Source organism: Mytilus galloprovincialis, chromosome 2 (genome assembly GCF_965363235.1).
Source record: "Mytilus galloprovincialis chromosome 2, xbMytGall1.hap1.1, whole genome shotgun sequence".
Taxonomy (NCBI): Eukaryota; Metazoa; Mollusca; class Bivalvia; order Mytilida; family Mytilidae; genus Mytilus; species Mytilus galloprovincialis.
The window spans coordinates 79,248,945-79,266,398 of record NC_134839.1 but is presented as its reverse complement, the minus strand read 5'-3'; the positions used below and the strand labels follow the sequence as shown (position 1 = coordinate 79,266,398).

Here is a 17,454-nt window from a genome sequence, read left to right as displayed (position 1 = left end):
AACAAATTTTAAATTTCAGAAAGAACGGTTTTGCTAAACGGAATATTTGTTTTAACCTTTTACTATTTAACCGCATTCATTTTAGGACAGTATTGACTTTTGATTTTTGAATATTTTTTTTTTTTCGTAAATGAATGATTTTTAAGGCCTTTTTTTCAAAGGTTGAAGAATCATTTATATTTTACTGTCTTTGCCAAGTTTATCCACATACAGTTCTTACCTGGTCAGACCATTCATTCCCAAAATCCACGTACTCCCCCAACCCCACACCCCAAAAGTAAAATTATAGTTCCTTTCGTTCAAGGAATTCCCTTTCAAAGAATAATAATTCCTTGGTCTACTTTCTCCCTTAACTTATTGAAGAAAATCTACACTAGAAAAAAAAGAACTAGTTTTGTCAAACGCCTTATACAAAGTCTGAATGGATGCAACAACTGTATAAATAATTAGATACTCTTCTACAATGTATACGTAAAGCTAACTATTTATTCCAATTATTTTCTGAAAGACGCTGGAAGTTGTTGACATATTAAAATGTGGCCTAAATTAAATCTTTGTATAATGCATTTTTCGGATTCAATTGAACAAAGATTTTTCCAGGGTATAAAATCTTCAATGTCCATAAATTGAATTGAAAATTTCTCCAAAAGGAAAGGGTTATTATCACATCTATAACTCTAAATAAATTATATTTTACACCATCACGAACTGTAACAGTTTTCTGCTAAAAAGGTTTTCTTACAGAAAATTTATTTTAACCTTTTGACATTCTTATCGAATTCATTTTGGTACAGTATTCATATTTGATTTTTTACACAATTTTTTTCAGCAATAGGATGATTTTTTTTAAATGCTGAAGAATCATAAATATCTTTCTGTCTTTGTAAAGTTCATTCATGTGCAGGTCTTACTTGGTAAGACCATTCATTCTAAAAATCAGCCAACACATAATATAAAATAATAGGTCCCTTTCTTGAAGAAATATAGAATAACGTATCATCATTATTATACACTTTATTAATACCTCATCAATCAAACTTTTATTTGGTCAAATTAATATTGTGGTTAGCTTTCATTGTCCTGATGCAAACACGAGAGTGAGATTGTTGATTGTGTAAAGCTTGTATGATTCGAGCCTGAGGAAATAATACAGCAATGTTTCCTTGAAATAAATACTCATTTATTTTCGTTTATGGCAAAATAGAAGGAAATGGTTAAGGTGAATGACTTACCTGAACAGATTGAGGATTATTAACTGATCCAGATTGTATTGTGTAAGGACCACCTGAGCTGGCTCTGTTTATCGAATCCCGTGGCATTGGTGTACTTTCTTGAAAATTCTGAAAAGTAAAGGTATTTGTCAATTGAGTTTTAAGTTGCACTTTTACTTACAGGAATGAATGGTATTCTTTACTTGAAGTTATCTAGAGTTATATGGAGCGCTTCATAAAGTATGGTAATTCTTCCTTTAGAAGACGCATATGTCCTTGGTCTATCTTTAACCTAAATTCATAACAGTAAATGTCCAACTTCAATTGAACTCAGATAATACAGGGTAAAAAAAAACCGCGACGTCTACAAATTGAAATATAAAATCTCCTTAAGATTATCACAACAAATAAATGAAGAAGAATATGACTCAATATTTATTTTATTTTACAACATCACAAAATGTTACTTTTCCAAAATTTCAGCTAGAAAGGTTTTGCTAACGGAATTATTAATTTTAATATTTTGCTAGTTTGACCGAAGTCTTTGCCAAGTTTCTTCATGAACAGTTCTTACCTGGTCAAACTATTCATTCCCAAAATCCGCCTACTCCCCCCCCCCCCCCTCCCCTCCTAACACATAAAATAAAATCATAGTTCCTTAAGCTCAAGGAGTATAGAATAACGTATCATCATTTATTTACAATTGAATAATAACTCCATCTTTCCAGCTTTTATTTGGTTTGATAAATATAGTGGTTAGCTCTCATAGTTCTGATGCAAACACGATAGTGAGGTTGTTGATTGTGTCAAACCATTATAAATTGAATTTAAGGAAATAACGGATCACTTTTTCCTTGAAATAAATACTCAATTGTTTTCGTTGTTGGTACAGTAGGAAGAAATGATCAAGGTGAATGACTAACTTGAACAGACTGATGATTATTAACTGATCCAGATTGCACTGCGCTGGCTCTGTTCAATGAAGCATTCATTGACTCTCTCGATGTTTGTCTACTGTCTTGAAAATTCTGTAAACAAGATAGTAGTCAATGGAATGTCTTTATAAAATTTTTAAAGCAATTTAAAAGTCAAATTTGTGATTGCTCGTAGCAAACATTGTGTATCCTATTTTGTTGTATCAACATGTGTAGTTTAGTAAAATTCTAATTCGATGTTAATTGAAGATCCATTGTTTAAACTTAAATACAGTTTTTGTTAGCTGCTATTCGTGAGTTGGTTAACCTTTTGCCTATTACCACTTCAATGTGACTTAGTGCTACACTCATTTCGTTATACCATGTCCCATAAACAATGGTGCACTGGTTAATGTCTGTCTGTCTGTCTGTCTGTCTGTCTATACTGGAATTCGTCGTTTATTTTTGAATATTTATAAATCATAACTTGTTTTTATTTAGGAAAGAGTTTTATGCGTTTTAAGAGTTATCAAATCTTTATTGTCAGTTATATATTTGTATTCTTTACTTAAAACATCGGATTTTCTAGTTTTTTGAAAAATCAGTAAATTTATTCAGCAAGATCCCATGGAAGAATGATAATTCATTGGTCTACTTTTCCCCTTTATTTATGGAAGTATCTACCCTACTGAGGAATATGGAAAAAAAAACTAGTTTTTTCAAACGCCTTTTATAAAGTCTGAAAGTGAAAAGATGCAACAATTGTATTTATAATCAGACACATTACAATATATATGTACAGCTTAATATTTATTCCAATTAATTTCAGAAATACACTGTAAGCTGTTGATGTGTAATACCACCAAATCATGGTACGTCACATCCGGTTGTATACGAAAATAGGTCGAAAAAAATATTCCCTTGAATTTAACAGTTGTAGGTAATTAATCCTACATTTTATTGCAGTAAAACATTTCTGTGTCATAAACATATGTGTCGGGTATTTCAAAGCACCATTATTTTTTTATTTGGGATTTCTATAGAATATTTTGTAATATTGAGGTTACATGGTGACTAAACCTTGTACACCGATAAAATCATGGGAGAAATTTGATTGGTTAACTTCCAGTGATGGTTATTTTCTTATATGCAATGACATGTTATGTGAATTTTTTTCTATCGTACTGGACAGGATAAATCTTAACTCATGCCAAGTATTTCTTTATTTGAAACAAAGATAAATTCTGCATATTTTTTTGAAAAGTGAAAATTTAACAAAGACTAATATCGTAAAATCAATGGTGGTATAACACCTTGATAAAATGTCGCCTCAATTATATCTCTACAATGTACATTTTTCGGACTTAATTTAACTAGGATTACCAAGGGTATTCAAATCTGCCACATCCGCAAATTGAATTAAAAAAATTCTCCCAAAGGAAAGGGTTATTATCATTTTTGTTATATCAAAAAGCTGAAGACTATCACTCACAATACATTATACTTAGCATCATCATGAAATGTAATAGTTTTTAAATTTCAGCTATAAAGGGTTTTCTCAAATTTTAAGCACGATTTTTTAATTGCAGAAGAATCATCAATATCATTCTGTCTTTGTATTAAAAGCTTATTCATATGTCGTTCTTACCTGGTCAGGCCATTCATTCTTAAAATCAGCCTGCCTCCTCCCCAACACATAAAATAAAATTATAGTTCCCTTAATTCAAGGAATATAGAAAAATGGATCATCATTTATATACATTTGAATACTAACTTATCTTTCAAACTTTTGTTTGGTCAAATTAATATTGTGGTTAGCTATCATGGTACTGATGCAATCACGATAGTGAGGTTGTTGATTGTAAAAAAACCAGTATGATTTGAACCTGAGGGCTTAATGGAGGACTTTTCCCTTGAAATAATTACTCATTTGTTTTCGTTGTTGGCAAAGTATTAGGAAATGGTTAAGGTGAATGACTTACCTGAACAGACTGAGGATTATTTACTGATCCAGATTGCTTTGTGTTTGGACCTGCCCTGGCTCTGATTAATGAAGCATTGATTGACTCTTTTGACGTCCGTCTACTTTCTTGAATATTCTATAAAAAAAGATAATTGTCAATTGAGGTATTTATTTGTATTCTCTACTTGAATTTATTTAGAGTTACGTCGGAATCTCTAGAGTTCGAGAAATCAGATGGGCGCTTCATAAGGGATTTCAATTCTTCCATTTGAAAGCTTAAATTTTTTTATTAAATTTTTTCCTTAATCTATTGGAAAATCTACACTAGAAAAAGAACAAACAGATTTTGCCTAACGCCTTATACAAAGCATGAAAGGATCCACCAATTGCATTACTAATCAGATAATCTACAATGCATGTGAACAGCTATCCCAATTAGTTTCAGAAAGGAATTTGAAGTTGTTGGCATGTTAAAATATGGCCTGAATTATATCTATGTAATACACATTTTCCGACTTCAGGAAAAGGGTAATTATCACAGAGTCAAGAAGACTATGATTCAAAATGCATTTTATTTTACATCATCAGAAACTGTAACAGTTCTTAAATTTCAACTGTGACTTTTTAAGACATTTTTTTTTCTGCAGATGGACAAATTCTTCAAATGCAGAAGAATCATTAAGGGTGGTCATATTTCGACCGGTCGGCGAGTTGGCTGTGATTATTATGACATACTGGTTCCCTGTATGACAATACGAACAAACTAAATATTAATGTACCATTGATCGTGATTGGTGGTCGATTTCTACCTTGTTTCTTTTGAAAAATCCCGAAAGTATACGAATAAATAGCAAATTTCATGGATTATGTGACATGGGGGAAATTCGACCATTGGTCTTCAGATCCATACATGTCAAGACAAACATAAATGGCTCCGTGTTGAAGGCCGTACTTTGACCTGTAATTGTTAACTTTTTATACATTGTGACTTGGATGAAGAGTGAACTTGTCTCATTGGCACTCATTAACATCTTCTTATTTATATTCTTAAAGTTTCTATTGTTGAATAAACTTGTTCATTGTTATGTATTAGCTAATATATGAAAAGGTGAAACTGGGGTTTCTGAACCTACTGGCATACGTGACAACAGTTTGATGCCTGCTCGTACAGGTACACCTTCGAGCCAATCTTTAGGCAAGGCCATTTTTGATATTCGGGAAGGGGGGGGGGGGGGGGGGTTGAAAACCAATATTTGGGCCTGATAATTAATGAAACTGATTGATTAGCTCAAGGCAGGTGGAAAATAAAAAAAAATACAGGTATGCAAAAAATGAAAAAAAAAAAAATTATGCATCTAACCTTTCTTGGGACACTCCAGCTTTCTTCTCCAATTAATACTGACATCCACAAAATAATCCAAGCGTGTACACAGGGGCTCGGTTAGCAGAAATATTTTTTTTATCAATAAGAATGAAGAATGAAAACGGAAAGTGTCAAAGAGACAACTCGACCAAAATTTACAAAACAACTCAAGGCCACCAATGGGTCATAAACACAGCGAAAAATCCCGTACAGTAGGGCTTGTTGGGCATTTTTTTTTTTGTATATCAGGATTATTTGTATTAACACATTTCACTTTTCCCGAATGTGACCTACCGAATTATTACCAGTGTTGCACTAACATGAGCAAAACGACGGGTGTCAAATGTGGAGCAGGTTCTGTTTACCCAACGAACACCTAATATAAAAAAGAAGATTTGGTGTAATTGCCAATGAAACAACTCTTCACAAGAGACCAAATGACACAGAAATTAACAACTATAGGTCACCGTACGGCCTTGAACAATGAGCCAATCCGATACCGCATAGTCAGCTATGAAAGGCCCCGAAATGACAAATGTAAAACAATTCAAACGAGAAAACTAACGGCCTTATTAATGTACAAATAAATGAACGAAAAACAAATATATAACACAGCAACCAACGACAACCACTGAATTACCTAAGATCACCCATTTTTTTTGGCAGTGTATTTTTAGTTTTCTATTTTTTGTTTTGTTTTGTGTACTTTTGTTTGTCTGTCTGTCTCTTTCTTTTTAGCCATGACATTGTCGGTTTGTGTTTGACTTATGAGTTTGAAGTCCCTGTGGTTTCTATCTTTCGCCTTTCTTTTATAACCAACCTATCAATCCATGAGACAGCAACTATGAAACAAAGTATTAACATTCCAAGAGCATCTAGAGGTTGCATTCTGCTAAATTAAAGAGACGTCTACGTAGCTACATGGATATCATGTATATTATGAAATAATAGTTCACATGACAACTGGTAATTTTACAGAATCCAATAGTATGAAAAATAGTTTTAAAAAACACCGTGACCGTATGGTATTGGCATGTTTGGTCTTGTTAGAGAGTTGCCTCATTTGCAATCGAGCATCTTTTTACTTTTACATAAACATTTAAAAACTCGCCGTGAAAACATAAATGTAAATTACTCATGGTTGAAGACAGTTCATTCACCGATTAATCGACAGTACTAATAATCTTATTGTTCTACTCATTTATGTTTATAAAAAAACATGTGAAAGATACCAAGAAGGGGTTCAAACTCATCTAGTTTCTAGTAATATAGATAGAGAATATATTATTGCTAAATAAATTGAAGTAATTATGGTTTTGTATTCTTGTATTATAGCATTATTCTACTATTTCATATTTTGATTTTTCAGCACTTTCTTGACTTCTTTCTTAACTTCTTTCTTTTTTTCCTCAGCTTTAATTTTTCTGTTTTCCTTCTCTTTTTCTTTTCTTTGTTTTTCCTCAAGTTTCTCTCTTTTTATTTGGATAACTGCATCACTAGTCAGAATTCTATGTGATGTAATTGAAGATGATGTTTTAGACTTTTTTGTAGCAGGAGGGATTGTAAAAATGTCCTCAATCTCTGAGTTCCAGTTTGTATCTAGCTCAATTTCCTCTACATTAAAAAGTGTGTTATTTCCATTATCAAGTACATGTAACAAACTTGCAACGTCCGCGGCGGGTACATTAAAATCGGACTCTTGACTATTAACTGATGCGTTTAACTCATCATGGACATCCACTATGTATGTAATTTGGCTTGATTGTTGGTCAGAAGATAAAGCAGCAGCAGCATTAGCTAATAAATTTAACGACGAATCCAATGATTCGATTTCATCCATTTCAACTGATACCTCCGCGTTGCTCTGTAAACCGTCAACTGAAGCTGTAGGTGGCATTGGTTGATCGAACGGTTCTGATGAGAGATAAGCGCTGTCAGGTACTGCTGACGGATTTAAAGGGTATATGCCAGTTGCTCTAAAGCCACTCTTTATGTTCTGGGGTGTGATACCTGCTTCCCAAGCCTTCTTGAAAATTCTGGGCCATGTTGCTTTATTTATCAAATGGTCAGAATGTTCTGCCATAAATTCTGTGCACTCCCTATCATACGACTTTGAAAATGGCCCAAATACGCTCTTGTCAAGCGGCTGGAGGTGATGAATTGTGTGGGGTGGTAATGCCATTACAATTATGTTCTCCTTTTTTGCTTCATCTAATAACCCTAAGGTTTCATGTGACCCTTGGGAGTCCATGATGAGTAACTGCGGCCTTTTAAGGACCACAATTTTTAAGGAAAATATCCCTGAACCATAACTCCCCAGGATGTCGCACATCCAAGCTTTCTCCTGATAGGTCCATAAGGTACCATCTGGGCCATCAACTGTTGCCACTGATTCCAGAGATTTTGTTGTTTTTCCTTTTACAACACACAGCGGTGGTAATTTCTCAATCTGAGCATTGACACAGGCCAAAATTGTAATATTTTCTCTCGAATTTCCCGTGCGACCAGGAATGTTCTTAGCACATTTTCTTGCCACCACATTGGAAGGATTGTGCTCGAATCCCTTGCCAGTTTCATCTGCATTCCAAATGACATCACTTTGAAGGTTGTTTTCAGTTATCACTTGACCAAGATCTATGAAGTTTTTCGACACTACCACTCTATTCATCATACGAGACCTCGAAGTATTAAGTTTTTCAGGTTTTCAGAGGGTAACTTCGGGGTGTCTGGACTTAATCCCCCGCCACCAGTCATTTCCTGGTATATTTGACTTGAAGGGCGTTTTAATTCCCTTAGCATTACTTAGGCGTGCTATTTTGATGATAACTAGCTTCTTAGTTAAACCAAACCCTTTCTCAGCTGCAGTCATGATTTGTGTTGCTACGAGATTTTCGACCTCATTCGGTATTACAGGTTTACGGCCTGGTTTAGAACCTGGTTTTATTTTGCCGTTTACACGGTCCATGATTGTAGTTTTAGGTATGCTATATGTTTGACTTGCTCTTCTAAAACTCATCTCATTGTGCCTTACTGCATTTACAGCCCTTTCTAGTGATTCTGAAGAATATTGTTGATATATGTTTTTAGATTTTCTAGGCATTTTTTAGTCTACAAAAGGGAGAAAAAACGTTATAATCGTTATAAATTATTGACCCTCAGAACTATTTTTATACGAGTAAATTTTCAGTAACTATATTGGTTAGATTTCCTGTTTGAATTGTTTAACATTATTCATTTTGGTGCCCTTTATAGTTTGCTGTTCAGAGTGAGCCAAGACTCTGTGTTCAAGGTCGTACTTTGACCTATAATTGTTAACTTAAGTTCATTGTGACTTAGACGGAGAGTTGTCTCGTTGGCACTCATACCATATCTTCTTATTTATAAAAACTGTTTTGCTGGTACTGTTAATGAATACTTATAAATACTCTATTTATCTATTCAATTATATTTATATATATATGGCACTTTGATATATATATGTTTTGGTGATACCGAGAAAAACAACGTCAACACTTCAGCCGATGATATTTCCTTTATTTTATTCACCAAAAAACATGACACAACATTATAGCTGTTTTAAATTGTAGAACGACTACAAACTTTCATTTTTTATCACATCAATCAAGCTCTCAATGTGATCAGCATTTTTTAATTCTATGCACTCAAAGGAAATAAGACTTCTAGCCACAAAAACGACAATAGGTAAATCGGTATTGTTTATGGTTTGTATGCAATCAAAGATTTTCTCGGCAACAGTTCTGTCTCTAGTTAACGTATAAAGTTCTACGACTAATTGATGGAGGCAATCATGATCAAAACAGAACTCTCCTTGAAAAAGTTTGTCCAATTCTGTTTAAATAATGTTTCGAAGAATTTTAAGAGATTGATCTTTTCCAGAATTTTCTCTAGCTGCGATCAATTTTACATGATTCATAGTCGATTTCTGAAAATGAAATGGTGCTGTCGGTCGTTGAAATGGAAGGACAGATATTTCATTTCAAAATAAATATAACAATCATTCTAAAAATATTTCACTTATTCAGATTATTTTATATTTCTTTACAGTACCGTTATGCATGTTTTTTTCTTATTGATTTTTCAAGGTTTTTTTTGTCCAATAGTGTGAGTCAATATCCGCTTTTTCAGTAAGATACAAATTTAAGTAAACAATTTGATTTTTATACAATAAAAACTATACATGTAAAAAAATAGTTGCTTAAAGATGATAAATGGCAGTAAAATCTAAACCAGACACCTATGAGATGTTATTTTTCTGGTGGTCGAAGTTCCCCCATACTCTCTTTTCTTACTATGGGTAACTTCGACCACTTTTTTTTTTAAAATAACTTTATTCTGTTGATGTTTTTGTTAAAACAAAGGTTTTTTGTATGCTTGTAACATTAAAGAATGTGGTTAAACTAATTATAAGGAGAAATCTTAAAATATGTATCGTAAATTGAAAGATTACTTACCTACAGTGCAAATTTTATCTTTTTCAAATTCTACCGCTTCTTTAACTTTTATGAACTTGGCGGTAGGAAAGTCACGTGATTTCTTCGGAAAAATACGGTTGAGCTAGTCGTAGTTGTAACTGATCGCGGGCGAAATATTCTTTTTTTTATTTAGGCAGAAAAACGTTTATTGATACGTAAACCATTACAACGAAATAAAGATTACGGCCGATAATCCAGAATCCGGTCGATTTTCCACCATGGTCGAAATTGCACCACCCTTCCCTATATCTATGTCTATTCATATGCAGGTCTTACCTTGTCAGACCATTCATTATAATTTTTCTTGCCCCTTCCCCAGGGGAGTTCTAATAGTTCTCTAAGTTTAAGGAATATAGAATAACGTATCGTCATTTACATATAAGTATACTTGAATAATATCTGTGTACTTGGCGCTTTCATTCGGTCACATGAAAATAGTAGTTACCTCTCATGGTACTTATGTGAACACGATCGTGACGTTGTTGATTGTGTTAAACCAGTAAGATTCGAATCTTAGAAAATTCTGGTAATGGAGCAATTTTTCATTGAAATATATACTCACAAGTGCTACATATTTGTTTTCGTTCATTTTTGTACATTAATTAAGCCGTTAGTTTTCACGTTTGAATTGTTTTACATTTGTGATTTAGGGGCCTTTTGTAGATGTTTATGCAGTATGGACTTTGCTCATTGTTAAAGGCTGTACAGTACCCTATAGCTCTTAATTCTTGTGTCAAGTAGTCTCTTGTTGAGAGTTGTCTCATTGGCAATCATACCACATCTTCCTTTTAATATATTCATTGATTTCGTTGTTTCATAAGGAGGAAATGGTCAAGGTGAATGACTAACCTGCACAGACTGGGGATTTTTTACTGATCCAGAATGCATTGAGTTCGGACCAACACTGGCTCTGTTTGATAAGAATTCATTGACTCTCTCTATGTTTGTCTACTGTCATGGAGATTATGTAAAAAATACACTCGACAAGATGATGTGTTTTGAAAATCGTTTATGTTTATGGCTATTAAAATTCAGGGTGAAGTATGTCAAACACATTTCATTTCACTTGTGTTTATTGGTATTTTTTTTCGTTTTAACTATTTCTATGTGCCGAACTGCGTCCTGCTCAAAAGACGTAGGTCTTACCTGGTCAGGCCATTTTAAAAAAACAAACAAAAAACACTTGCATCATCTGCAGCCCAGAAAATAAACATATTCCCCTTGTATAAAGATCATAGAGTAATTAACGTATCATTTATATACACTTAAATAATAGCTCATCTTTATAGTCAAGTAAATAAAGTGTTTATCTATCATACTTCTGATATATACTCGATAGTAAAGTTGATTATTGTGTAAAAGCAATATGAGTTTGAACATGAGAAAATAATAAGCCTTTAATCATTGATAGGAATACCCAACAGATTTCATTATTAGAACATTTGAAGAAATTGATCGAGGTGAATGACTAACCTTAACAGACTGAGGATTATTCACTGATCCAGAAGGAAGTGTGTTTGAACTTGCGCTGGCTCTGTTGAAAGAGGAATGCATTGACTCTCTTGACGTTCGTCTACTTTCTTGGAAATTCTATAAAAGAAACATTCACCAATATAGAATTGGGAAACTTATCACATAGTCTTTTGATTGCTTGTAGCATACATTATATTCCCTAAAAAGGAAACCTGTATTTTGTATCAAAATCATTTCATCGTAACGTATTTAACAAAGCAATGAATTTGTTAATAAAATAGTTTTATATAGGTACATTAGCTTCAAGACATTATACATAAATTAAAATAGATATTTTTTGTTCATTCATAAATGAATATGTATTAGTTAATAGGTCAAGAATGTCAACATTGAAAGTGAAACAAAGGTGAAAAATTTCGCTGCTTGATTCGATCCGCAAAAAAAAACCCATTCTTGTACAGGTAAAAATGACGATTATTTTTTTTACATATACCATCAAATCAAACAGACCAAGAAAAGTCCAATTACACGAGGTCGCTTTCTATTTCTATTTATGTTTATAGATATAAGAAGATTTGATATCAGTGCAAATGAGAAAACTCTCCATTCAAGTCACAATTTGTAAAATTATAGGTCAAAGTACGACATTCAACACGGAGTCTTTGATCACAGAACAACAAGCTATAAAGGGCCAAAAAATAACTAGTATAAATCCATTCAAACAGGAAATGATAAGTCATCTTTCCGGCTTTTATTTTTGTCAAGTAAATATAGTGGTAAGATATGTGTTTCTGATTTTCACATGATTGTGATGTTGTTATATGTGTAAAACCAGCATGTAGAGGAACCTGAAAAAACAATGAAGCATTTTTGCCTTGTAATGAACTATTTTCGATGTTCGCACAATGAAGGATATGGTCGAGACGATTAACTAACCTTAACAGACTGGGGATTATTTACTGATCCAGACTGCGCTGTTTTTGGACCGGCACTGGCTCTGTTTAATGAGGAATTCATTGACTCTCTCGATGTTCGTCTACTTTCTTGGAAATTCTGTGAAAAAAATATATAACTTGTTCACTTTGAAAACGTATTATTCAGGGTCTATTTCATTTCTAATGCATTGATAAAAATACACAGTAGACATAGAACGTGAGTAGTTATTGTCATTGGTAGTTCTTTTTTCATTTTTTATCTGCCATATTATTAAATCTCCAATTTCATTTTTTTTCCTCTTAAAAACTATATGTTGCTGAAATATAAATTGCCTTTTTAATTTGTCGTGTTCGTGATATAAACACGATAGTAACACGATGGTTATGTTGTTGTTATTGCAAAATATGTACCTGTTTGAGCATGAGGAACAAGGAAGCACATTTTCCATGTCATGAAAAATAAATTGACGTCGTTGTTAACACGGTAGGAGAAAATAGTCGTAAAAAATAACTAACCTTAACAGACTGAGGATCATTCACTAAACCAGAATGCATTGTGTTTGGCCCTGCACTGGCTCTGTTTAATGAAGCATTCGTTGACACTCTCGACGTTCGTCTACTCTCTTGGATATTCTATGAAGAAGATATTCGTCAATATAATGTGTTCTAAAAATCTAACATCTGTTTGTTTTGATTCAAAATGTTTTATTTAGAATGTAGCAAAACATACCAATGAAATTATTTTTTTTTTATATTCAGATGGTATATAAAGATCATTGGTAAGTACTCAATTTCAATTTTGGTTTATTTTTATTCGATAATTGGTTAAGTTTTGCGGATTTACCATTTCAAAGAGCTGCATTGTTGCAACATTTCATTTCACTCTGGATAAAATGACATAGGTTTACTGGTTATGATCTGTTTGTCTAGTCTGTTATCAAGAGTTTATGCGTGTATAGAAACTTTATTGTCAGTAATGTATTTGTATTTTTTACTTTATTTCATTTTAGTATCAGAACTTAGTTACTCTCTTGATAAAGCATTTCCATATTTCTTTTGACAGGATATTGATTTCAAAATCTGCTTTCCTCCTTTTTAATATAAAAAAGAAGATGTGGTATGATTGCCAATGAGACAACTATCCACAAAAGACCAAAATGACACAAACATTAACAACTATAGGTCACCGTACGGTCTTCAACAATGACCAAAGCCCATACCGCATAGTCAGCTATAAAAGGCCCCGATAAGACAATGTAAAATAAATCAAACGAGAAAACTAACGGCCTTAATTATGTAAAAAAATGAAGTTTATTGAAGAAAATTTACAGAAGAAATAGAAAAAGAATAGCTGATGCTACCATGATGTTTTTGTCAATAAACTGTAAAGTCAATTTGTGTCAAGGAGCAACGAACTCACTATCAAATTACATTTAAATTTACACTTTACAGAGAGATGATGTAAGTAAATGTCCTTTTAGAGGGACTTATTTAGTTACGATCGAAAAAATAAGAATCGATAATTGATGCAAATTCTTATTGACTGCGAAAATTTTCCAAAAATCTCTGCAAAACTACGAGTAAATATGTTGGAATTTTTGACAATTTACGACAAAAAAAAACTAACAAAATATCTCAGTTAAGTTAGATCAGATGGCAAGTTTGCCACAATTGAAAAAAATCAAACACTTTCCCTGAAACTATATCAAAAACACTACAGGATGTGATTTTAGAAAAAAATATTATTAGATACTGCTTGTTTGATGACAAAAACGGTACTTGATATTTTTGATAACGATTAATAAATTTTCCATCACGTTTTTATTCATGGACTCAAGTTATGCATTTCAAATTAGACGACTGTTTGAACATCACGATGTTACAGTAAGAATCAAGAGATAAACAGTGATACTACGATAACTTAAGTCACAAAACTAACCTTATTATCATCTTGATCATCTTTTTGAATAAGTACTTCGGCTTCAGGATTTATTCCATCGCCTTTTCCATTTGATTCATTTTCGTCAGCTTTTTTTCCACCTGTCCTTGATCTTACTAACCTAAATATTAAAAGAAAGTACGATGTTATGAATCAAAGGAGATTTTGAAACCGCGTCATAAGACGGCAACCTGGCGACGCCATTATGAACAAATTTAAGACTATACATTTATTAATACAATATGTCAAGCTCAAAATATCCGAAACTTTCGGCGCAACGGAACATTTCTAATCATGCTTCCTCGAAAAAGGACACTGCGTACAAAGAAGCTATTAAAACACGAGTTTCAAGTAGTGAAATTGAAACAATCCCTTCAAAAATACACGGATGCAATCACGAATTGGTTGACTGTTATGGAATATTTGCCGTATACCCAATCCCGAACGTGACCTACCGAATAAGACCTATCAAAATAATTATTACTCACATTATCAGCATGACGGTGCCACTTCGTAGCAGAAATTGCGGAATCATTCGGAGTCTCGGAAATTTTCCTTTTTTTAGCTGGGTATCATGTTGTTCAGTTTTTTTTGTGTTTTTCGGTTTTTGTCATTGTATTGTCAGTTCGTTTTCGACTTTTAAGTTCGGATAATCCTTTCGCCTCTCCTTTTTGTGTCTGCTACAGACGTTTTTTATTTGATTAATTTATCGGTTCGTTAATAAAAAACGCTTGTAGAAGACACTATCATAATTATATTTTTAAAAGTCAATTTTAATAGTCTGCTTATAATACATTTCGCAAGGAAATTCGTATGTGTTGAGTGACTTCCAGCGTTTCTATGGCTTAACTCATTCACTAGTTTTATGCTTATTGTTGGACAGACATTACACCAGCTTTTTATTGCAATGTCTACATGAATTTTTATATTTACATTCGATTAATCGAAGGGTACCAAGGCAGTCAAGGCATAACTTCTCTCGTTTAACTATGTTCATACGGGATTCTGTGTCGGTTCTTATACTGCAATGTGTAGATGCGAGTATTAACTTACAGAAAACGCAAGGTCTGGTATCAATGTTATTGTAAGATTTTGACTTCGTCGAATTCGCTCCAACAAATTAAGACAATGTTGTGGTCAAATTGTGTGTCAACTTTATTTCTTGTCCTACATCCATAATATCTATCTCGTTTAAGGTAGATACATGGTATACCGCCATCTCGGATTGTACAATTACAGTAAAATATCGGTCTAATTATTTGCCTAAATCTACAAATTTGGATCCAGATTTGCAATTTAAAGGTTAGACTGTTTAATAATATAAAGAAAACTTTGTAATTTAATGTATAATTCAAAATATTTAAACAAATACCATTTTTTTTGTTTTTAGAATCATTTTTTTCAAATGAATTACAAAACCTATCTTTTCACAAAATATTTATATTAAACAAAATATATGATTCGTGATTGTATACTAACCAGAATATTGCAACTCCGATCAGTAGCAAAAGTACCAATACAACAGCAACAATTGCCGCAACGTCAGCATTTTTTTCTTCATCTGCTGTTACGGTTGGACCTGGTGATGTGTTAATTTCTGTTCCATCTCCTGTAATAAGTGTCTTTGAATTATTTTTATTTGACGAAAAAAGAGAAGACAAAAAATCAGCTGAAATCGTTATTTGAAAAAGACATTCACTATACTGTGGATTCATTTATTTTCATGGTTAACAATTTCGTGGATTTAGGAAACTTACATGTTCATGGATATTAAATTTCGTGGTTTTTCGGAAATCTGCATACATGCCTATAGGAAATTTGTCATTCGTTCACTATTTGATATCGTGGTTAACTTTTACCAACGATATCCAGAATCTCTTTTCCAAAATGAAATCTTACGGCTTAACTTGATCGTTTTTCTATTGTATGATGATTGTGTATGACTTACATCAGTTTTTTGATAGATTTTTAAGAAACTTATCACTCACTACATCGCGTTTGTTGTCGAATCTTTAGGCTTTTGTGGGGTGAATTTTTTATTTGTCTTTACATATTTTTTGTTTGTTTGTTGTCTAATGATCTATAATCATTTTCTTTACTTTGCCCCCTTTGAATCTAATCCTTTGAATAAAGGAGGAGCGAAAGATACCAAAAAGACATTCAACCTCATAGATCGAAAATAAACTGACAACGCCAAGCCTAAAAAAAAAGACAAAACAAACAAACAAAAAAAAACACGAAAAAAAAGACAAACGACACACGAGACACAACATAGAAAAATTAAGACTTAGCAAATAAGGTACACGATAACTTTTAGATTTTCACACATGATTTAAGTCATTTAAAACTACGATTCATAGGACATTAAAAAAAAACCGCAAACACAGATACAATTTTATAATTTAAATCCTATCTGACACATATGCGCATTTAGTTTATTTCATTAATATCAACGATCTAAAAAAAAAATTAAAGTCATCGAATACCTCAGAACAATACTTTATGCATTGATAAATCAACTATATCAACACATAACAAGAACTAATGTTTAGTTTTGCTGTTTATATTATGGAAGAACAAATCCTACATGAGAAACAATTGGAATTAGGAATCAGTGAATCTTATGCAGTGTTTCCTACCAATATGGATACAAACATACTGCTCTGACTAACCTTGCTATTTTTAAGGTAGTCAATTTTTACTGAAATGATTTCTAGCATACCTTTCTTAAATTCTCTGTTAAATAAATTGCAGATAAAAAGGAAAATCCCTGAAAGTGCTGCGATCGTAAAGTTGTTTTCATTTTTTAAATTCAATTAACAGTTTATGCTGTTGGAAAAGAATACTTTTTGTTTGGTATCATTGAAAAAAATAATGCCTTAATGTCAATGCAGTAGAATAAGTACTCAATTCTTAATATATAAACCAATAAATCATACATTCAATATGATAAATCCTCTCTTAGAAATATGTTAAGCTTACCTGGAGTAGTATGCTTTGGTTTTTTAACTGTTGGCATGTGTTTCTTTCCATTACCTTTGGGTTTTATATTTGCCGTTGGTTCTGTTTGAGTATCTGTCGTATTATCTAAGTATGAATAATAAAAATACATTTTACAGATTTGAATTGTCTTTGTTTAGGTACTGAAAGCTTCGTCTTTCAA

The 17,454-nt window shown here is 32.6% G+C and overlaps 1 protein-coding gene and 1 pseudogene across 5 annotated transcripts in view; both read right to left on the bottom strand.

The window, feature by feature from the left end:
• The window catches only part of LOC143064494 (uncharacterized), a 54,904-nt gene that overhangs the window by 21,425 nt on the left and 16,025 nt on the right, over window positions 1-17,454 (bottom strand). For 3 of the 5 annotated variants that reach the window (XM_076237351.1, XM_076237354.1, XM_076237353.1), the window contains exons 9-17: window positions 17,274-17,378; window positions 15,771-15,900; window positions 14,292-14,412; window positions 12,869-12,985; window positions 12,354-12,470; window positions 11,418-11,534; window positions 4,108-4,224; window positions 2,135-2,239; window positions 1,233-1,340 (exon numbers count right to left, since the gene is read on the bottom strand). In XM_076237351.1, the coding sequence (XP_076093466.1) occupies window positions 1,233-1,340; window positions 2,135-2,239; window positions 4,108-4,224; window positions 11,418-11,534; window positions 12,354-12,470; window positions 12,869-12,985; window positions 14,292-14,412; window positions 15,771-15,900; window positions 17,274-17,378 (1,037 nt within the window). The remainder of the gene's footprint in view (window positions 1-1,232; window positions 1,341-2,134; window positions 2,240-4,107; window positions 4,225-11,417; window positions 11,535-12,353; window positions 12,471-12,868; window positions 12,986-14,291; window positions 14,413-15,770; window positions 15,901-17,273; window positions 17,379-17,454) is intronic. The other 2 variants (XM_076237352.1, XM_076237355.1) reach the window with 1 other exon arrangement.
• LOC143061948 (uncharacterized) lies at window positions 6,327-8,551 on the bottom strand (annotated as a pseudogene).